The sequence below is a fragment of the Perissodus microlepis genome, chromosome 14 (assembly GCF_051167445.1).
Source record: "Perissodus microlepis isolate ML-2025 ecotype Zambia chromosome 14, ASM5116744v1, whole genome shotgun sequence".
Classification (NCBI taxonomy): domain Eukaryota; kingdom Metazoa; phylum Chordata; class Actinopteri; order Cichliformes; family Cichlidae; genus Perissodus; species Perissodus microlepis.
In genome coordinates, this window is record NC_140474.1 from 16197000 (window position 1) to 16220394 (window position 23395).

Consider the following 23395-nt stretch of genomic DNA (forward strand, 5'->3'; position numbering starts at 1 on the left):
TAGTTTTTCCTGTGCTTGTCGTCTTTCTTTTTCTTCAGCATGTAAGGATACACTGGATCACAGTCTTGTTGTCATATGCTGCCTCCTTCAGTTCTGAAAGAGTTGCAAATCTGTCAGATCTGTGTTGTTTGATATTCCACTTAAGAAATACACTCAGAGGCCACTTCATTAGGTAAATCTACTTAACTGCTTGTTAATGTATAAGTCGGTGACTTGATACGTTCAGACAGATCAAGATGACCCGTGAGATTCAGACCAAGCATCGGAAAAATTGCAAAACTCAAATCATCTCAAACTAGTTTCTTGAACATGACGAGAATTCACTGTACTTAAATGGTCTCCACAGCCACCAGATCTCAGTAGCAGCATGTGCAGCAACTATGCGATGCTATCGTGTCAACATGGGTCCAAATCTCGGAGTGTTTCCATCACCCTGTTGAGTCTGTGTAATGAAGAAGTAAGCCAGTTCTGAAGGCAAAAGGGAGTCCAACCTGCCTCTAACAAGATTTGCCGAATAAAGTGGCTGGTGAGTGTCTAGCAGAATGAAATGTTGATACTTCTGAGGGCAAAGTATCACAACATACACAACATAGCAATTGGTGGTCTTGGCAAGAGATGGTGAGATAGTAAAGAAGAAAAGACAAACAGTGCAGGTCTGAGGAGGGAGAGCGAGACAAAGGTAACTGAGTCCATGCTGTGTGGGCTCACTGCTGTAATGATTCTGTAGTGAAGCTGGAGTCTGGAGGAAGGAGAGCGAGAGAATGACTGACAGGAAGAATGAGAAAGAAAAAGGGAGACCATTAAAGGGGGAGGACATTGAGGAGGATTGTTAGGAAAGGGAAATTGTTGCACATGTTCACACTTTGACACTGTGCTGCTGTAGTGGCAGCGCTTCATCTGTTCTCCAACCCACATTATTCTCCTTCATCTATCTACCCCGTGCTCTGTACACTGTAGGCACAGCTTATAATACAGTCTTGTTAACCTCAGCCACATCTGTTCTTTTTTTAATGGAATATAAAACATTCATACTTCATAAACTAGATGGATATCCTTTTCTAACTAAAGTGAAACTAAAACTCCCAAAATTAAAAAAAATAAATAAATATGAAGGAGAAACATGTAGTATTGGCTTAGCCAAACAGCCAGCAGGTCTATAATATGGTAATAGCAAAAAAGTAATGATTACAGCTCTGGAGCTAAGACTGGAACAAGAGATTTCCTCTAAAAGGACCCTGTTAGCCCTTAGCTCCAGGGTTTTAATGACTGGCTTTAAAATGTTATTTCTTGTGTTGATTCTTTAACCCTTTTGGAGGAAAAACTTCATGTTTTAGGTTGGCGCAGGTGCCAAATAACTGCCTTTGTTCAGAAGCCCCACAATCTCTCCTTTTAATTACCTTCATTTTACCAGGAAGTCCCACTGACTCTTTCACCTGTCCAAGTTAGCAGCCATGCAAACTAAACAAATCTCGAAAAATGCTACAGATTCAACATAAAATAGTTACCCACAACACGAAACATAAAACACTCGTGGCCACTTCAGAGAAACATCCACAAGTCTCATTCATTGTATCCTTACGATGCTTTTAAATTCACTAATAGATATAGATATGTTTAAGTTGAGCTCTTTCTGTAAATTAATTCTGTGTTCAAGCTGCACACTTGTTTGCTTAAAGATTGTGGTTTGGGTTAAACATGCTCCCCTTTGCAACATGAACTCTGCAGTTTATTTAAAGTGGGTCCTAACAAATCATCCACATGTGTCAAGTTGGAGTGAGACCAGTCTCTCTGTTGCTGTAGCTGGCACAATACCTTTTTTCATATCTCTGTGATGCCAGCGGCTTCTGATGGCAGCATTTGACACCCTGGAAGGAGGAACAGCCTGTCATTGTCTTTTTCTTTTTTTTCCTTGGTGAGTTCCTTCTTTCGATTTGTGCCATTTCAGTAAATTGGCTGTGGTTTGATTGCAGAGTGTTGTTGAGTGTTGAAAATATAGACAGGTGGTGTATTGAGCTCAGATGATTGATAAGAAAGAGAACAGTAGATGTTCTTCTGTGTGATTGCTTACACAATATTTTATGTTTTTACTCAAGGCCAAAACTGTAAAGCACCTTTTTAGATTCATATCTTAGATCAACGCAGTATTGAGCTGTATTTTTTTTTTTTTAAAGCACGTTACCAGCAGGAGTCAATGGACAAACCAGTGCATACGAAGAAATGAACCACATTGCTTTTTCCAGCTGACTGCATCTGCTGAAATTCACACTTGCCATTAGTGTATGTGCCCTTAAAGATGGAGACTTGTTGATTTTCTCTGCTCCTGGTTCTGTATGAGAGAAGATGGAACAGTAATGTGAAAAGACCTGAATTAATTTTACAGTTGGCTGGTCTTCTGGTTCAGTCTATCACTTCCTGTGTCCTCTCATCACCCATACTGCTCCATGGTTGTGTAACCTGTCTCGATAGCCCTACGCTGTGTCCTTCTCGTTCATCAGCCGGTCACGCAGTTAGCCAATCAGTGGATCAATCGATCAGTGAGGTTTGTGAAATTGTGGTTTCGATGTGTCAGCACCATCTCTGTACCATCAGTGCTATGCCACAGATGGCTGTCTCTTCCCAAGCCTGGTTCTGCCGGAAGTTTATTCTTGTTAAAAGGGAGTTTTTCCTTCCCACTATCTCCAGGTGCTTGCTCATAGAGGTTCATCTTATTATTGGGGTTTTCACGGTATTCACTGCATTACGTTTATGTCTACTTGGTACAAGAATTTGTATCTTATATGGATTGACTTGTGTTCGGTCCTGCAAAAATCCAACAGCTCACCTGCAATGTGTAGGTTAAATGCTGATTGTTTGAACATTTGGTGTAGCAGTAGCCAGGAAATGCAGCATGCAAAGCACAGTGTAGTCAGTCACTGCAGCATTCTTTTATTTATTTATTTTCAAGGCAACAACTTGATGAGTGCTTAATTATTCACTGATCAGCCACAACATTAAAACTGACAGGTGACGGTAAAGCCGTTCGATTTTAGAACAAATGATAATCACATTTATTTAGGTTAATTAGCACGAATAGTCATTAACTTAAAAAAATGCCCTGCAGTGACTGAGTTTAATAAGATGTCACTTTACAGCAGATTTCCTCAAACTTTTAACATAATTAAACTGAAATAAAAATAAAGAAAAGAAAAAAGAGGTTGCGAGAGGCACAGGATACAGAGTTGGGCCCTGATTAGGGGGTTGCTTTTGATCAAAAAGCCTGTAGTCCAAGGGTAACTGCCAGTTCCTGGTAGCCTGCTTTCACCATGGGACATCTGCTGGTTCAGTCGGGGACAAAGAGAGGCCCAGGTGGCAGTGGATTTCCAGGTTTTAAAGGCATGCATGGCAGCCACAGGCGAGTGGCTGAGTCTGAATTTATAACACACAATAAAAGGGAAAAAAAGAAGATCTTTGTAGCAAAAATAGAAGCAAAAAAGCAACAGTTTATCCTAATTTATTTCTGTTTTCACAATATAGTTGTGAGTTGAATAATTGAAATTTATATTTAATTAATTGCCTAGCCCCAGGTGAAGTGGTTAACATCTGTTATCTGGTAACAAGGCAGTGGTCTGCATGGAAAAATTTGTTACTTGGTCACATAGGATGACATAAATACCCTCTACTGCGAAATCTTCATGGCAACGGCCGTATCCTGCAGCATGACATTTTGCCCTGTCACACTGCAATACTCATCAGCGACGTCTTCAGGAGTACAACAAAGAGCCCAAGGTGTTGATGTGGCCTCCAAATTCCCCTAGATCCCGACTTAATCAGGGAGGCATTTGCGCATGCCTGCAACCAATAGAACCCAAAGAATCTGCTTCTCATGTCCTGGTCCCAGACTTTGCAGGAGACCCCAAAAATGCCATGTTAATGCCCTGACCAGTCACAGCTGTTTACTGTGGGATAAGAGGAGTCTTCACAATAGTAGGCAGGTGAAGTGGTTTTAGTGTTGTGGCAGATCAGTGCATGCACAGCCTCTAAATATAGTTTTTACTCGTACTCTCCTGCGGTGGTTGTTCTGGTGACAGATAAATGTAATTAAACCTGTGCCCCTCATAACAAAGTAATTCTGGGTATGATTTTCTGCTTTAAGCGAAAGTGAAAAATAACATTTCACTTGCTAGCTTTGCTGGTAGATTTTCCTGAATGCATATAAGCAGAGCGTAGATCTGCATATAAGCGTAGAGCGTTGAGTGTCTCGAGGGCTTGAATGAGTACAGGCCATAGCGGTTTAAGTGGAGCTGGTTATATTCAGTGTTTATCTCTGTGGGGACCAGTTGGAGCATTAAGCCTCAGAACAGGGGTTTATATTCAAATAATGAGCAAAATCAAGATGGCTGCAAAAAACCAGTGTGAGTTGATCGTGTAGCAGATTTGGCATCTTATTTGTTGCTTCTTATTCAGACCACCTATATTACTTTAAAAAAAAGCAAACAAAACAAAAGCAATAATGGTAATGCTAAAATTATTCACTTTTTTTTTAATAGACTGAAATGACCAAACACAATCTGAAACTCCAAAAAAATGAAATGAATGAAAAATACAAAATTAGTTTCCAGTTTACTTGGACCTGGAAGGACACGTGCCCATTTAGTTCCCTTGTAGTGAAGTGAGGGGTGAAGGACTTTAATACAGAGTCTTGTGTTCACTCTCTGACAAAATTTATGGCGCTTGAGCCCATGCAAAACTCGCTGTAAGACTGCAGTTTGAAAGTCGTCGTTCTCTTCCTCCTTTACTAGCAGATTCGAAATATCCTGTGAGCAGCAGGGCTTTGCAAACTGAGCACAAATCTGTTACTATATCGTTCAGATTCTGCTGTTTCTAGCTTGGTGTTTGTCTACTGTAGGAAAATGAATAAATAATCAAAGGTTTGCGTGTCACTGAGTGAGCGCACATCTATAATGAATGCTACCTAGCTGTATTGGGATAATAAATGTGGTTATACGCTCAGTGTTCCTCTGTGCAGCTGACACAGATTTTTATGAGTCATTTCTAATGGGACTGCAGGAAGCTGCTTGATTTGGCTGCGATACAAAGATGCAGGAAACGGGTCTGCTTTAATATGGTAACACAAAAGGACAAAGTACTGCTCACATGAGTGTCTACTTGAACTGTCTCTCACTGGTCTTACTCAGCTTATTTTCATATAAAACACTGCACAGAGTCTGAGAGCGTACAGGCTTGCAAGCATATTTTATTCCAACCCCTCCACACCCCCTTTATTTAATCCGATTTCTTGTACATCAACACACTATTGCCTGCATGGCTTTTTGTTGCACATGTTAATGCACTTTAACAGCTTTCTGTAATTGTTTTGTTCCCCTGTTCTCCCTCCTTTTTTTTTCCTTTAATACCTTGGTGATAGGAACCGTGATTCTTGCAGCCTGCTCACTATGCCTGTTTTATCTCTCCCTCCCTCACACTTGGACTACATTTCCTTCTCCTCCTGTGTCTGTGCAGGCACTTTTGTCTTCATAGAGCGATATCTTGCTGGCATGCTGCCCGCATCAACTCTAATCTAATAAACACCATAATCAGGCCACTACTTGACTACACCACAGTTGGGGAGTTTCACCCGAGTGTGAGCCCCAGAGGCAGCAGGCATTCAAAGGTTCTGGTATGATGGGGACCAGCTTGTATATAAAGCTCATTCTCTGTGTGTGTTTACCCTCTGCTGTATATTGCCAGTGTGCTAGCTACAGTGTGTATGTATGTTTGTGTGTCTTGCTCAGAGCATCTGTTGTGTGGATAGTCAAGTCTGTAGGCTCAGTGAAGAGCGCAGCACTAAAGGCCTCTCCCATCCTCTTTGTGGCTCAGCAGGAGCTTCAGATCTGGTGGGAGGAGGACGTTTGAGGTGCGCTACTCGGTCTTCTGTCCTCCTGACCACACAAAGTAAAACCAGACCAAAGCCCTCCTCTCGCTGTGGGAGATACAGCATCTCTCTGTGGAGGCTGAACACAGTACTGGTGCTCTGAGCCTATTCTGATTCCCTGCTTATTCTCCTCCTCTGCCTCCTGCTGCTGCTGCCGTCTCTACTCTGGCTGCTTCTGAAAGTTTGCAGCTCCGTGAGTGCACATCAGCGCCATACCAACACATTAAAGATTAGGTCTCAAAATGGACTTTTAGGACCTTTATTCTAGTTTGTTAGCAATTTACTGTACCTGTAGTGAATATATATACTCTGTGTGTATTTGGATTAGTTTGAGTAGGTCTAGATGTTAGTGGGATTACAGCATCTCTGTACTCCTCTCGCTTAGATCTGTGGCATTTGTCTTGCTAAAGTCTGTCTTCACAAGCATTTTCTCAGGAACTGTTTCCTTTTCTTCAGTTGTTCTCGTCTGATTTCCTTATGTCTCCTCCCCATCTCCTACTGTGTCAGCATATCACATTTTAACCCTCTTCAAAGAGAAATGGCATCGAAGAAGACATTTAATACAGTTATTTATTTATTTTCACAATTTTTATCTTTCAGTGTCTACGTGGTAGAACATAAAAAAGAAGCGGTATGATTTGATTTAAGTCATATTAGATTTGTTGAGTCATTTTATCATATTTTTCAGTTGTAATCTACAAAAAATCTCCTACGCAGACTTTAATTTCTGACGTTCTGACACTTCAATGCTTTTCGCTGAATAAAAAGAGTCAGAAGCAATTTTTCATACTTTAGAATGACTTTAAAAAGATGAATCTCAGTATTTAAGTAACTTGCAGTGCCACCATACATTGGCAACTATATTCACTGACCACTTTATTAGGTACACTTGTTAAGCTGCTCATTAACACTTCAATCAGCCAATCACATGGCAGCAACTCAGTGGATCTGGCATGAAGGTCAAAGCGAGCATCAGAATGGAGAAGAAAGGTGATTTGAACAACTTTGAATGTTGCATGGATGCTAGTGCAAGATTGGCCAGATAGGAAGGCAATGGTAATGCAAATAATACAAATAAATACATCCAAGTATGCAGAAGAGCATCTCTAAATGCACAATATGTTGAACCTTGAAGCAGATGGGCTACAGCAGCAGAAGACCACACTGGCTGCAACTCTTGTCAGCTAAGAGCAGGAAACCGAGGCTACGGTTTGCACCCGTTCACCAAAATAGGACAATGGAAGATTTGAAAACTGTTACCTGTTCCGATGAGTCTCGATTTCTCCTGCAGCATTCAGGTGGTAGGATCAGAATCCACCCTGCCCTGTGTCAACAGACCAGGCTGCTGAGGCATGCATGGCAGCCGCAGGCGAGTAATTGTGTGAGGGATATTTTCCTGGCACACTGTGGAGCGCTTATCACCAACTGAAAATCATTTAAACATCGCAGCCTACCCGACTATTGTTGCTGACCATGCCCATCCCTTTCTGACCACAGTTTGCCATGTCACAAAGGTTAAATCATCTCAAACTTGTTTTCTGAACATGAAAATGAGTTTACTGTACTCAGCCAACAAATCTGCAGATACTGTGTGATGCTGTCATGTCAATGTGGACAAAAATCTCTGAGGAATATTTACAGCAACTTGTTGAATCTATGAAATAGTGAATTAAGGCAGCTCTGAAGACAAAATGGGTTCAATCCAACACTGACAAGGAGTAAAGTGGCTGGAGAATATAAATGTATTTATGAATGTTTGGTAATATCAGCTGTACAAACTTGTATGTATATGTGCATCCTGCTGATCCATTGTTAAACAGTTAACAAGGGATAAGTAGCTCATTTCTTTTACTGGAAATTGATCACTTGATGCAAAAGTTTCCTGTGCTTCCTGCCTCCTGATGCATGTAATGCCTGCATTTGTTTCCCTGTCTGGTTGAACCTGGCTGGCTGCCCATACACATGGAGAGCATAAATAATATCTGGATATGATTCATTGAAGTTTTTAAATATTTACTGGTTAATTTAATGGTTTAAAGAGTTTTTAAAGTTTTAGGGACTCTTAATCGTATTCTTATTTTGGTAACAGTTTTATTTTGAGGTTTGAGAGGAAATGAAGTCGTCATTTTGACAGACACTGGGAAGCATCATTTGCATAATTCAGGACTCTCTTACTGCTGTTTGGAAATTCTGGGATAAGAGTAAGGAGTCATTTCAGGCAAAAGAAGATGAAAACTGCACTCTGTCCTCACAGCCTTGATAAGCAAATGGATCTCATAGGCCACTAATGGGGAACCAAATTAGTTTGACAGTGGCTGTGATGAATGAGATGAGGCCACACGAGATCCCACTAATGCAGTATAATGGCTGATGTGTGATTAGAAGCATGCATTTCAGAATGAATCATATGCCAGACTGCGAAAAGTTTGCAGAGTTTTGAACTTTTTGTTTTTATGTTTTTGCGTCCAAGCTTTGATTTATTCACTGAGAATGTTCAGGCCTTAGTGACGTGAATGTACCTCAGTAACAGCAGAAAACAACCGTAATTACTAGAAGAGTCATTTTGAGAATTTGAGTTTGAACAGGTTCCAGTCTTGTGATTTTTTTTTTTTTTTTTTTTTTTTCTTTTTCTTTGAGTAACCCTGTTGTTTGTTTTTTCCGCAGTAAGCTTTTAGTTGGCTATTTAGGGTTTATTTTTCTACATTTTATTAAGTCACGTAAATTTGGAGAACTGCTAAGGGGATTTTATTACCATTTGGACGAAGTCACAACAGCTGGTTTCCCCCGATTAAAGTCTAACTTGTTGCATGATTTAGTGTGTTAACTACAGAGAAATAGGAGTGGTATCAAAATATTAATCTGCTGCTTTAAGCTGAAATGGTTACATGTATCTGTGCCTGTGTGAAGGTAGAGGGGTGCAGGAGTCAAGGTTTTCTCTGCCCGTAGGTTCTTATTTAATAATGACTTGCTAATCACTCGACCTGTGGTTCTAATTAAAAGTGTCATTAAGTGCTCCTTTATTCTAATCAGGTGATGTTTGGAGAGGTTTCGGGAGGAGGGGGGGGAGTGTTCTCACTGTTCCATTTAACCTTGAATTATGTAAAAACAACCTAACATGGTCCAATTCAGTCATCATCAGTGTTGTTGTTGATAGAAATTATGTTTACATGTTGTTGTTGTGTTTTTTAATGTTATTAACCATGTTTATTGCTTTATTATTTAACTGGTTCATGTAATGTAAGTAATTAAATTGTATTAAGATTATGTATTAATATATGTGTATAATTTTTTTTTATTTCGTGTGTGTGTCCAGGGGAAGGAGACGACTGAGGAGGAAGATGAAGTCGCTGTTGGGATGGAGAAAGGCTTTATGGACGAATTCTTTGAACAGGTTTGTTTCTCTCCCAATCCTGATCCTTCCTTCTCCTTTTTTTTTTTTTGCTGCCAATCACTTTTTCCCCATTTACACATTATCAGGCTCATTAAAGGCTAATAACTTGTCAGTCCAGGTAATTTGCTACTCTACAACACGCCCGGGTGTTTTTCCTCTGCTGATATTGAATCTAATCGTGCTGTTTTTTTTTGGAGCGCTGTAATCAATCTCATGCCGTTTGTCTTCTCTGGGGTGCGTTTTTATGATTTATAACTGTTGATGTTGTTGCTGGTGTGGCATAAATTGTTCTGCATTTTATTTCATTTGAAAAAGCCTTTATTGATTCAACATATCACACCAGTGCTCTACTCGCCCAACTCTGAATAACATTGATATTTTTCATGTATTTCTCTCAGTCTTTCCTCGTGGCACGACAGATGCTGAGCTTGTGTGTCAGCGGGGGATCGTTATTTGATCCCCGGTTAAATTTGTTAGTTTGCTCACTTACCAAGCAATGAATAGTACCGTAACAGTCCCCGAGACACAATATCAACCAAAAATAAAACTTTAAAAAGCGAAAACGCGTTACATAAAAGTTATAAATGGATTTGCATGTCACTGAGTAAAATAAGTAGTTGATACCCAAGCAGATCTTGTTGGAGAAACCCTTATTAGCCGGCACAGCGGTAAGACATTTCTTGTAGTCTGTCACCAGGTTCATACACATCTCAAGAGGGATTTTGGCCCACTCCTCTTTAAAGAAACTCTCTCAGTGCTTTAGGTTTATTGCCAACCACTGCAGTGACAGCTTCGTACCCCTCCATAGATTTTCTGTAGGATTCAGCTCTAGAGACTGGCTAGGCCCTTCCATGACCTTAATGTGCTTCTTCTTTAGTCACTCCTTACTGTCATGCTGGGAGATCCATCGATGACTTCGTCATGAGTGTTCTGGTTGAGGAGAGGAGGTTCTCATACAAGATTTTATGGTGCATGGCCCTGTCCATTAGGCCCTCCTGTACTTTCCTGTACCCTTAGCACATAAACAGCCCTAAAGCATAATGTTTCCATCGCCGTGCTTGACTGTGGGGTTGGTGTCCTGTGGGTCAGCTGTCTCTTCCTCCAAACACTGTGGGTCAGCTGTCTCTTCCTCCAAACACTGTGGGTCAAGTTGATTCCAAAGAGCTCGATTTTGGTTTCATCTGGCCATAGCACTTTCTCCCAGGCCTTCTCTGAGTCATTTAGATGTTTACTGACAAACTTCAGACGTCCTGTACATGTGCCTTCTTGAGCAGTGGGACCTTGGGGACACTGTGCTGTTCTTGGTGACTGTAAACCCAATTGTCTTCATTATGCAGTTTTTGGCTGATCCACCACTTTTCTCACGATCATCCTCCTGTTATCTTTCCCCTGATGTCCTTTGACAGCTCTTTGATCGTGTCCAGGGTGGTAGAGAGGTTGGAATGCAAGAAACTGATTCTGTGGACAGACGCGCTTTATGCAGATAAGAAGTTGAGATCAGGAGTCTCTCAACAATGCTGATTGTAGTCTTTAGATTATCGTCAATATTCTGTCTCTCTTCATTAAAATAAAATTACCATAGAAATTAGATTGTTCACTTCTTTGCACGTTTGCAAACTTACAAGTTCATCAGAGAATAAAATAATAATTTTCCACACCGTCAATTTCTTTTCACATACATTTGGGAGCGTGTTCCCAGTGCGTGCCATGCACGTTTGCTGAGAGTACAAGCTGAACATCATTATAGCTCTCAGAGGGAGGGCCTCGTTTCAGCATGGCAGCAGTTGACATCTCCGCCCCAGAGAGAGGGAGACCCACTGGGAATCATCATTCATATGGTGCCAGGCCTTTTTTTTTTTTTTTTACCCGGTGACGGCGTTCACTGTGAGAACAGTAGTGTAATTTTTTTTTATTACTTGTGTTGTTGGCAGTTATATTTCTTGTATTATATGCGCCACTACTTTCATTTTCTAAAACACCTGGGATTTGCCTTTGAAGTATTTAAATCACCATTGCAAATGCTGCTACAAAGGTGGGTCGGGCGAGGTTGAATGGCATTTAGCAGCATTTTTGAGTTACGAAAAAGGTCTGGCAACCAGCACTTTGATACTTGAGCTTTCAAAGCGCCGTGAGACAACAAACACATCGCCAAAAAGCCGCAATCATCAGTGACTGAGCTGAAGGGAGATCAATCAAAACGTCTGTATAGATATTTAATATTTCAGCACAGACAAACGTCAAAAAGGAGAAGAAGCAGCCTTCTTTACAGACGTGTGATGGAAATATTGTTTTTATCATCACAATATTGTTGTTAAGTCATCAAAAGCACTAATTCATGCAACTGGGCAGCATATAGATGTGAGTTGATTAAATGTGCTCAGTGACTGCCTGCGATTGTTTAACACACTCCACCTCTCCACCCACTTCCAGCATTAGCATTTAGATTTCTCCATCAACCATAACTTCATGTAAATTTAAATGTGGTGGAGTGCACACCCTGCCAGATGTTTGAGCTTAGTAACAAGTTTGTGTTAGACTGGCACAGTTTTGGAGAAACTCTGCAGCAGAGGCAATCAAAAAGCACCATATAGTATGTAAATATTGATAATAAATGAGTAATTAGTCTGTGAATACCTCTTCTGACTGTGTGCGTATCCTCGGAAAATCTTTTCTTACTTGGAGTCATCTGATCACAGGTCAATCAAACAGGCCACCTCAGCTGCTTCTGTCCACAGTCTTATTATTTTATTCATGAGCCAAAGAATGGGCAAGAGACGAAATGCAGATTAACCAGAAAATCGAGAGCTTGTCTACTACAGTGGTCTCTCAAATGGAGCAAAATGTTAATGCGCACAGAGCGGGGAAGTTATGCTTGTAGTAGCTGGCTCGGCTCGGCATCGGCTGCTTCATTCATTCTTCACCATTAGTGGCTCATTCATGTGCTTCGCGGCTATCAGATGACTACTAATCTGTTATCTTGTTACTGCAGCAGGTCCCTCAGGTCCTTTAACCACTTAAAGTTTTTAGTTTTTTCTTTTTTAAATTCAAGGTTGATTGGACTCTGGGAGCAAGAGAACCCACACAGTGGGGAGACCATGAAAGCTCTACGGCACTGCTAAGCACTGCACGGAAACCAGGAAAAGGACTAAGGATAAACTGGAACCAGTGACCACCAGAATGAATGGTCTCTGGTGGCTCTGCCATGCTAATCTTTTCTGGCATGCTTTTGATCCACTTTTCTACCAGGGAATGATTACTTTAAATCATTCAGGATTTTGGAGGCAATTACCTTCATGCTGCGATGAAACATTCATGTCCCAATCGAGATGACGATGTCCCCATCAACAGGGCAAGAAGGGACACTCAATAATTTGACTGTGAAAATGTTGTTAATCATGTCTTCAAAACATTGAAGATTTTGGACTGACATGTCCAAGTGTTTGTACCACTCTCCTCAAAGCAAAAAAGGAGGAAATGATTTTGGAAGAATGTCGTTCAGTCCCAGAATCAATGCTTAGTCACTGTGCAGACTCGTGCTCAAAACGTATGCTCTCTTTTTTCCCTTGTTTTTCTGAGTCTGAGCTGTGGCCACCTTTTAAAACATTTCCTGTTATTAAGATCACAGGTGGCTAAGGTGGCAGTGGCAATATTTGTTGCACATGCTAGTATACAGTGGGGTGGGGGTGGGGGGAACACAACAGAAGAGCACCATCTAAAACAGGAAGAGAATCATCAATCGGCTTGTGGCTCAGCATCCTGGCACATCTGGTACAGCCGTCCATTTTGTTTAAAAGCTTATCTAATGCTCCGATGTTGCCTATCCAGGGTGTCATGGCACGGGAGGCTGGGCACTAGCAAAGCAGGTAGATGGCCCATCACAGTAAGAGCTTTTCTGTTCAGTTCAGAATCACCAGTTTTTGTTTTTTGTTGTTGTTGTTCTTGTTGTTGTTGAGTTTTTTTGTGGAAAGCGAAGCACTGGACAAAGCCCACACAGGCCCAGGGAGATCATGGATTTGAACCAACAACTTTCATTGTGTAAAATGACAGTGCTAAGCAGTGCACCAATGTGCCGCCGCGTTGAATGCAAAATATGAAAACAATTTTGGTATCTCTTAGCTACGCCTGTACGTCAGCAACCAGAACAACACATTTTTATATTTAAAAAAAAAAGTGCAGAAAGTTTTCTATTCTTTCTTTCTTCAGCTGCGAAGTCTAAAACTCCTGAATCTGAGGTTTGACAGTCAGTACAGAGGTAATCCAGGGTATAACTTCAAAAAGTCTGTAATTATGGGATGTTTTAGCTCCGGAGGATCGCTGCAGGCTGCAGCCATTTCTCTCACATTTGTCTCATTTATGTTCTTCTGCTGCTTCCAGCTTCTGACAGACTGTCTGTATCCCTGATATAGAAACGCAGCCCTCTTTATCTGTCTGTAATTTTCAGTCTGTCTCAAGTGAAGAAATGAAGGAGGCAGAGTTTGACTGAAACATGTAGACAGAGGGATCCACAGAGAGCGGTTTGACACTGAGCTAAAAGCTTCAGGGAGAGTGAGAGTGGCAGAGTCGTTAGGAGAAGTTAGACAGCAAGACCAGAGAGGAAGAATGGGTATCAATATGTGACAGAGAGATGTAGATGGTGAGGGGAGCAGAAGGAGAGCAGGCGCGGTCAGGCTTCGACCCCGACTGGGTGTGTTAATTAAGCTTTCACTAGTGATCTGCAGGGATAACGGACAGTGGAAATACCACTGTGACCTTGAGTCACACTGTAAACACTGTGTGTGCATATTGATTTTATGTTGTGGAATTTTTGTAAAGATGAATGTAGCCACCTATGGTCATGCTTAGTATCTATCTGTGTGCATGCCTGTTTATGTGGAGATTAATGCACATAATACCTATAGGGGTAAGAGTTAAGGCTGCATTTGTCAAACCAACAGTCGGTTTTAGCAGCACATGGCTGAATAGCTTCCTGATGCTGTCTAAACTATGCGATTATGTAACAGTCACTGAAACTGCCCAACCCACGAAATATTGTTTTTTTTCCATGTCACACAATGAAAATTGTAACTAAAAGAATTGCTTATATTTCCGTAATCTTTATTAGTGCTGTTGAAATAGTGGATACACAGAGAAGTTCTAATTAGTTTAATTAGAAAATTAATTTAGGATCTGCTTCATGTGATGTGGCTCGTCTTTGAAGCTCATTAGCCAGGACATGCATTCACAATAAAGTGATTAAAAAGCTCTATTTTTACATTTAAGTAGCGTTTTTACTTTGTTGATTATGAAAATCAGCAGTGCAGTTTTTCTCTGCAAGCTTTTTCTGATACGTGCTTTTATAAATGTTTACAGTACTGTGCAAAAGTCTCGAGCCACTCCTTTCTTTATATTTTGCTTCCGAGGAGATGGGTTTGCCTTGAAGAATAGTTTTCAGGCTTTCTGACGTTTTTCAAGGTCTTTCTTTAGACATCATCTGCTCCTCACTTATTTTCAGTCAAGTCCTTGTATCTGATCATCTTCATAGGAATTTTTTTTTTTTCTTTCTTTTTTTGGTTGTATGCCAAACCACAACGGAAGTCTCAAGGTATGAAGCAGTGTTGTGTATAAAAATAACTTGGGAAAGAGCCAATTTTAAATGATATCTTTATTCTCTTTGTTACTAGCAGCCTGTACAATAATGCATCACTTGTTCTCATTTGTTTAGTTGAATCTATGAAAAATACAAAAGACAAAAGTTTGACAGTGTTTTTTTTTTTTTCCCCAGTAAATTTCAGAAATACTTTATTAATCCTTCGGGATTAATAAAGGATTATATCCAAAAGAGCAGTTACTGAAAACTTCTTTTCCACATTGTGTGGCTTTTTAAAAAACTGAGGAAACTGAGGTCTATATGTATCCAGGAGGTCATGAGAGAAATGCAACAGTGAGTGCTTACAGCCATCTGCAAAACACGGTGGAGGCTCCGTCCTGGTGGTGTCAAGATGAACTTTGGAATGACTTTTAGGAAGGTGAAGAGCTATTTGATTATGAGTAAGCTCTTATGTAATACAACTCAAGTTTAGCTGAATTCTACAGCTGTTTTTGCTTTATGTTCTGTGTTTCCATATATGTTTGCATGCTTCTCCTATTTCTCATTCTCCTAAAGAAACATAGAGACGTGATGGGTGGCTCAAGACTTGCACAGTATGTGAATCATTAGACTCCTGCTATAAAGAAATCATTCCTTTCTCATGTATTGCACACAAATGTATTCACAACAGCAAGTGTGTGAATACATTTGTATGCAATATGTTGAGGCTTTAATCTGCTTTGGCGTTGTCTGAGTATCACATCGTTTAGATGGATGCAAACACTACTCTAAGACGCAACTAAATCTAAATTGTGATGCTGTAGAAAGATAGTTTAATTTGAAGATCTAAAGATGGGTAGTAGATGAGGCTGATATTTGAAATTATGAACAATTTTGAAAAAAATGTTTTTAAATATGGATAATTCTAAGAAAATAACAGTGAGCTAAAAAAGACAAGGCAGAGAAAAGATCCTCATCTTCAGCTATTTGTCAAAAAATATGTCTTACTTTTCTTACATTGTGCAACCGAGCCCATTTATGCTTCACCTGATGATGCAAGAATGAAGTGAGCCAAAGCAAGAAAGACTTGCTGTGGCCTCGAGGCTCCTAATCATTCTCCTTACCAGATAAAAATGAGACTTTTACACTAGAATAACTTAAAACTAATGATTTACTGCAATATCCAGCTGGGATTAAGGCTGTTTAACAGGACATTTGCACAAGACACAGAGAATAATAACTAATGTCTTGGGTCAAAAAGTCACAAGCAGTTGCAAAGCTACCCTCCAAGTACGTGTATCAGTTTGTTTTTACACATCTGTGGGCTTTTTAGCCTCGTCTGATCATGTTTTTCTCTCATACCAATAAAATTTATCTGATGCCTTATAAGAGCAGAGAGATGTGCCATGACTCACTAACGTGTGATTTCTAAACCGAGGCAGCTTAAAGTGGTTTCATCTTCTACTCTCTTTGACGTCCTTCCTTTCTCCAGTCCTTTCTCACTCTCTTACATCTTTAACTTTTGCTCTCTTCCCCCCATGACGTTTAACTCTGCATTCACCTAAGCGACCCACCCACGGTGTCTGGTCTCTCTCCCAGTTGTCTTTCAGAGCCAATTATGTTATTAAAAAACAGAGCCAATCAGAAGCCAATTAAAGAGATAACTGGCGAATAATCACCGGGGCTGAGAAGAGGAAATCTCAGGATTGTAGTAGAGCTGTGAAAAGTGACAGAGGAAAAGTGGAATTAGAGTTAAAAAGCCAAGCCAGAGAGATGTGCAAGGAAATGACCAGAATGACATGGGGATAGGCTGGCCTGTAGCAGAGCAGGTGTAAAGGAGGAGAAAATGATCAGCAGTTTGATGGACTGAGATGAAAGTAGAGATTGATGAAGTCACTGACAGATGTGACCCGCTGATCTTCCAGCTGTCACCAAGAGCCAGAGACGGCACAGCTGGCTGCCAGGCAGCAGGAAGTATAGGCGAGAGGTGATGGGGTAGAATATCAGTCCTGAACCTCAGTGGATTTCAAAGGAGGAAATGAATATGATGCACTTCAAGGATCAATTTTCGTCAGTGTGCTTAATGACTGGGTTAAAGGCATTCATTTCCATTTATTTGCTGTCAATAGCACTCTTGTATCTGTAAGATACGTAGGAGGCAGCAGCGGGTTACTGGGAAAACTTCCCCTAGCTCACTTATCAGTCTGTAGTACAAACAAGCCAGATCTTGAAATCTGTGTCAGAATTAAACAGGGTATAAATAAGAGAGTCGTCCAGTTTTGCATGGAGCAATGATGACTGAGGCTGGATGAACTTGGAAAAACTTTCATATTTGTGGTCTTCACAGCATCTGCCAGGTTAGTCACAGGTGCTTCCTGCTACGGAGCAGATCTAAAGCACCTTTTTGTGTCTCGCTCTCTTGACAGGTGGAAGAGATCCGGGGTTTTATCGAATCGCTGGCAGAGAAAGTTGAAGAGGTGAAGAGGAAGCACAGCGCCATCCTTGCCTCACCCAACCCAGATGAGAGTAAGGCTCTTTTGTCTGTTCTGTTTTCTAGTGTTTAGCTCTTTAAAATGACATACTCAGGGTAACTCTTGCCTCAGAAATACTGTACTTTTGTTCTGATGGGACTCGACTGCCTTAGGAGTTTCCATTCAGGTGAAACTATAACTTATATTCTTTTAACCAAAGTCCTAATTTATCCAGAATTTGAATGGGTTTTTATTAATCATATCCACAGAGTTTTATTTCTCACTTGTTAAACTTGTTACCTACCCCCCAAAATCATAAAATAAGAGATGCCACCACTAGAGCAAGTTTAATGATTTAAAAAAGGGGCCTACAACAAAGTAAAAGGATAAGGCTGCGTGCAGTACCAACCACACTGATGTAAACTAATATTAATGGGGAAATAACCATCAAAAGAAATGGAGAATATACCAGTGCAGACACACACGACACGCCGGACCACAGGGCTAGGTAGAGACCGTTTGTGCAAAACCATCCTCAGATCTCAATCTAGCTTTGAAGGCTTAAAAACAACCTTACCAAATCACTTAATGTTGTGTTGGTTTTAATTGATTTTTTTACCCATCGATTTGTTGCTCCCTTATTTCCAGAAAGAGTGATTCGCCATGACTTAATTTCTTGATTCATTCAGCCGAGGTTACGTTGTCTGAGCCACGACTGACCCCTTGTTTTCACCTATCACTGTTTAATGATAACATCAATGTTTAATACTGCAGTGATTCAGTAATGAGTCAGAGAAGCTTTTAATGGAAAGGAGAAAGAGAAGAAAGCCAAAAGTCACAGTTTGCCGTCTAATGTACGACGGCAGCCAAAAGCAGGATAATCGTCGCAGAATCCACTGAACAAAGGGAAGAAAAATGACTGTGTAGTTTAAAAGAAATTGAGGAAATAAGGAACAATTTGTCAGAAAGAGCAAGAAAGGCTTTGTGCAGACTGGAGACTTCAGTAGAAGTCAGAGGACCTTGAAAATGTTTCAAAGCGCTCCACCAATCCGTCCTCTCTCTGCTTTTGGGGCATTTATACCCTCACGGTGAACTCTCTTACCTTCCCGTTTCTCCATTTTTCTCAGTTTTTCTGCTTTCTGTCTCCATCACTCTTTACTGCTACATTTTCCTTTTCAGCTGCTGTTAACCATATTTCATACTTCCCAGTTTCTCTGCTGTCTCTTTGCCCATTTGTGCCCCTCTTTACATTGCTTTTTTTCAGTCTGTGCTGGATACTCAATCCATCGTTCCTGCTGTCTTTTTGCTCCACAATCTCTCATCACCTCTTCTTCTCTCATTTTATGTCAGGGCATTGATCTTGACCCTTGTTCACACAAGGGGGATGTTACTCATGCTAGTGACACCTCCTACTAATAATTTTCCTTTCCTCCTCACTAATTCCCTGCCTCCTCTCCCACCTGCAAATGTATCTATGTGCTTGCAGCGGCAGGCATCAGATGGGCCCTTTATCTATCCTGAGCGTGCAGATAGACGCACTGAGCGGAGCAGCAATGAGGAAAGGTGTTGCATTTATGATACAAATTCTCCTGCAGGTCATTTCCTGACTGAAATGACTGTGAATGAAATCAGAGCCGTGTGTGCGCCTTTGTGATAAATGCTAAAGAACCGTACATCAATCAACGATTGATGTAAATGTCAGGGTTGTTCATTACAGGTAGGTCATTATGTTCTGTACTTTCTACCCGTTGCACTGCGACCACTGACGGCGACTGAAATAACCTGGAACGTACATTCAGGACGCTCATTCGTTTGCTAAGTAGGATTTTTATACCCTGTATGTTTTTGTGCATATATATTTACATATTACATATTACTGCTTTTGTTTAGCAGTAATTTCCCTACATCAGTGTTTCTTGTTACATTTCCTTACATTATCTGTTTCTGGGACCTGAGGCATGACTAAATTTAATAAGTAGTATGATAAGTAGGATGTTGAAGACTGATCTGCTAGGCGTGAGAAAAAAGAGGAAGACCACAGAGGTTCATGCATATAGTGAAGGAAGGTTGCTGTGGCTGTGGATGCTTTGCATAGGGTGAGATGTGGGCAGATGATCCACTGTGGCCACCCCTAAAGGGAACAGCTGATAGAAGAAGAAGAAGGAGCACTTAATCTCTTTAAACAGGCACTGGATAAGAATTCTCCACAAAGGAAGGAACACATTTATGAAATTCAATTTCAAAACCACCTTCTGACAACAGTTTAGTGTTGGAGCAGCTTTTTAAATTAATCTGCATTCATAAAAATGCCCGTCACATTAAACATGATGTGCTGGCGTGGATATCTGCTGGCTCAGAGTTTTGGACATTGTCCCTGGCTAAGTCTTCATATAATAGCCATATATTATCCATGATAATAGATGCTAATCTTATGATGTGAAATAGATTTGTTTTGCTATTTCATGATCAGAAGCTACAGTCTTAGTAAAACTGAAACGTTGACCTAATGAGAAACTAATCTCAAAAAAGAGATTAAATTCATCCTGATGGGAACACAATTGTTTTATCCAATTTCACCGTTTATCCGTGCATTATAAGGTCTGCATGTGTATATGTGTGTGAGTGTGGTTGTGCGTGCCTGTGTGAAAACGTCATTTTTTTGTTTTGGCTGCTGTGGTTCTAATTGTGATTTTGACATTTCCCTGCTTCTGCTGGAGTGTGTCATCAAAAGTAATTGCACAGTGGCATTTCATTGTGAAATCTAATGCATGCAAGACCTACGCTCATTCACTGCTGTATCGAAAATGGAAAGTCTTGCTAATATTCACTGATTTTTCCTCCCCCGTGGTAAGATGAATCAGTTCTGCTTCTGAAGGTTCCTCCCATCAAATCAAACTTTACCTCCTTGCTGATGCATAATAGGCGAGTCTGTCCTTTTCTTTTCCTCTTCTAGCACAAGTATTTTGCTACTCATCCAAGAATCTTGACTCTTAACTTCTGTTGCTTTTCCCCCCACATAAAAACGGGTGTTTACAGAGAAACTATCCAGTGAGCGGCAGTTCTGTGTGAAAATATCTTGTTGATGTCAGAGGAGAATGGCCAGAGTGTTTCAAGCTGACAGAAAGGTAGCAGTAACTCAAATAACCACCTGTTACAACCCAGGCATGCAGGAAAGCATCTCTGAATGCAGAAGATGTCGAACCTTGAGGCAGATGGGCTACAGTATCAGAAGAACACACTGGGTGCCACTAGTGACACCTAAAAACAGGAAATTGAGGCAACAATTTGCACGGGCTCATCAAAATTGGAAAAATGTTGCCTGGTCTTTTGTGTCTCAGGTTCTCCAGCAACATTCAGATGGTTGGATTAGAATTTAAACAGCATGAAAGCATGAATCCACTGTGCCCTGTGTCAACGGTTCTGGCCCTGTAGTGGTGTAAAGGTGTGGGGGGATATTGTCTTTAGTACCAGTTGAGCAGTGTTTAAAGTCTACTAGTGTCCGATCATTGCTGCTACCATGTCCATCACTTGGTGACCACAGTGAACCCATCATCTGATCACTGCTTCCAACAGAATAACACACCATGTCGCAAAGGTTAAACAATCTAAAATTGGTTTCTTGGACATGATAATGACTTCACTGCACTGCACTCAGATGGCCTCCACAGTCACCAGATCCGAATCCAATAGTGCAGCTTTGGGAGAGAATCACATCATGGGTGTGCCGCCAAAAAAAATCTGCAGGAACTATGTTATGCTCTTATGTCAATATGGAGCTAAATCTCTAAATGGGAGTAGTGGGTTGTGCGTTATATTGAAAGAGAGAGAGAGGAAAAACACTGCCATATATATTTTTTTTTTATCCAGTCTGCTGCTACTGATGAAGTACTATGTAATATGTAAGATTTACTTTTGTTTGTTTTAATAGAGATCTATTAATCTATTTGTGCTTCCACCATGGCTTCAAAAACATTTCACATCTCCCCAGGAGCTGCGCGCTTGGCCAGCTTCACAACCTCGAATCCCTCCTCTTCTTCCCCTTCTGCTCGCTGCAAACTGCCCGAGATGTTTCCTCAAGAACTCCACAGGCTTAGATCCTACATTCATACGCACACACATATTGTCATGCATGTAGCCTCTTATCTCAGTTTATTCACCCCTCTGAATGAAGCACAGAAAATTACCTCAGGGGAATTGCAGTATGCTGTTTGTGTGCTTTTTTTTAAAGCTTGTTTGTAGTTAATTATGTGTTTGTGTGGACGGTTTTCTGTAGCTGCGTAGAATAGTAGAAGTTTCACAAATGATGATGGATTCCGTAATCATCTGTGTCATAATGTGTATTAAGCCCATATGTTCTCATGAGTGCATTCCTCTAATGCAGGAAGAGAAGCTGCAAATTTAAATTTAGAAACATTATTGATTTTCCATTCGCAATTAAATGATTGCATTATTTGTTTTAGCTTGTCGCACTGGTTCTCATTTTTTGATCAGTGAGGCAGAATATATAACAAAACGTCAAAGGTCAGCGTTCATTACTTTTCCTACACAGTTGCATCCACGTCCTCCACACTCTGTTAGTCCCGGGAGAGTGTGAAATTTATAGGATACAGTGAGGCATGCAGTTATTTTCAGTTGGGAGTATTCAGGTGTTTTTAAAGCACCTTTTTAATCCACATTAGGGTTTGTGACACTGAGACATTGTGGTTGTTATGGATGATAATCAGTAGCTTTCAGAGATTGTGTGTTTTCTAGTAACGCATTACCGCCCGCTGTGGAAACTGGAAGCCACCATTCATATAGTTTGCTGCTCGCTTCACTGCTGCTGAATGTTAAAGTGTGTTCACGAGCTGATAATAGATTACAGTGCATGTTTACAGAAGGCGTTTAGCTCGGCTGATGCTGAGCAGAGCTTGATTCTACTGTGCTTTGGCACATGGATGTGTTTGCTTGCTTTCCTTCTAATTTCTCGTGCCTCTTTATGCTGTGTGACAAGCTGCATATATGCTGCTTTAATAAAAGTATTTACCCATTTAGTTTAAACATCAATTGAATTGAAACTTGTCAAATATAAGACCAGTTTTTGCAGCTCGACATTGTTTTCCATCGTAGGCTACGTGCAGTTCATTGTTACTGTTTTCATGGCTTGGTCAAGCCATTTAAAAAAGGTTGTCCAAACAGCAGCATTAAATTAACTGAGTGATTTTTATTAAATAATACTCAGAAAGTCAGTCAAATTGAAGGGAGATGCTTGGTCCAGGGAAAGTCCTGGCCTTCCAAGGGGGAGTTGGAGACCCAGCAGATCCTGAAACTGCCAGTCACAACCCGATCCATTAAACAAAGACGGTTACAAAAACAGTTGTGAAATTCACTTTGACATGCTGGGATAATCCCTCAGCATTTTCTTTTTAACCCTTTTATTCATTACATGTCAAGTGTGTATAGCTTTGGAGAGGATGGCCAGTGCTTACTGTTCAGCATCTTGGACATAAATGATAGATTTTATTCATGTAGCAATAATGCACCAGCGAAGGGCCTTTAAATGATTGGATTATCCGTGCCTCTCTCCTTACTGTACTTAACTACTAGCACCCATTTTAATTGCATCCACTTGTATTTGAAAAGACAAGCTGTTAGACACAGAGCTCAAAAAGGGAAAAAAACCCCAATTTGGGGGCTGGTTTTTTTTTTTTTTTTTTTTTTTTTTTTTTAGCAATTGGCTTTTCAGGTGTCTGGGTTGTTGGGAATAGAAGTAAATCTCAAGATTACCAATCCTTCCATTATCTGTATGTGCTATCCTGTTGCAAAAATGGAGCACATTATGGATGATCACTGAACACACCTAGTTGGGAAAGTTGAAGACCATCCCAACCACGCCATTCACCACAGGGAGAATATATTCAAGCCATACTTAGATGACATAGGAAGCCACAAAGTGTTTGCACTCTGTGAGGAATCCTGAGCAGTGACTGTGTGCCAGGCCTGAAGAATGATTGATCCTAGTGCACTTAACATGCCTTCCTCATCTGTCCATTAAAACCATTTAAGACAGACAGCCT

At 40.6% G+C, this 23395-nt stretch overlaps 1 protein-coding gene across 2 annotated transcripts in view; it reads left to right on the forward strand.

Annotated features, from left to right (window-relative positions):
- The window catches only part of LOC146373720 (syntaxin-1A-like), a 73032-nt gene that overhangs the window by 11268 nt on the left and 38369 nt on the right, over positions 1-23395 (forward strand). For both annotated transcript variants that reach the window (XM_084951733.1, XM_084951732.1), the window contains exons 2-3: positions 9225-9302; positions 17295-17394. In XM_084951733.1, coding sequence (XP_084807859.1) covers positions 9225-9302; positions 17295-17394 — 178 coding nt within the window. The remainder of the gene's footprint in view (positions 1-9224; positions 9303-17294; positions 17395-23395) is intronic.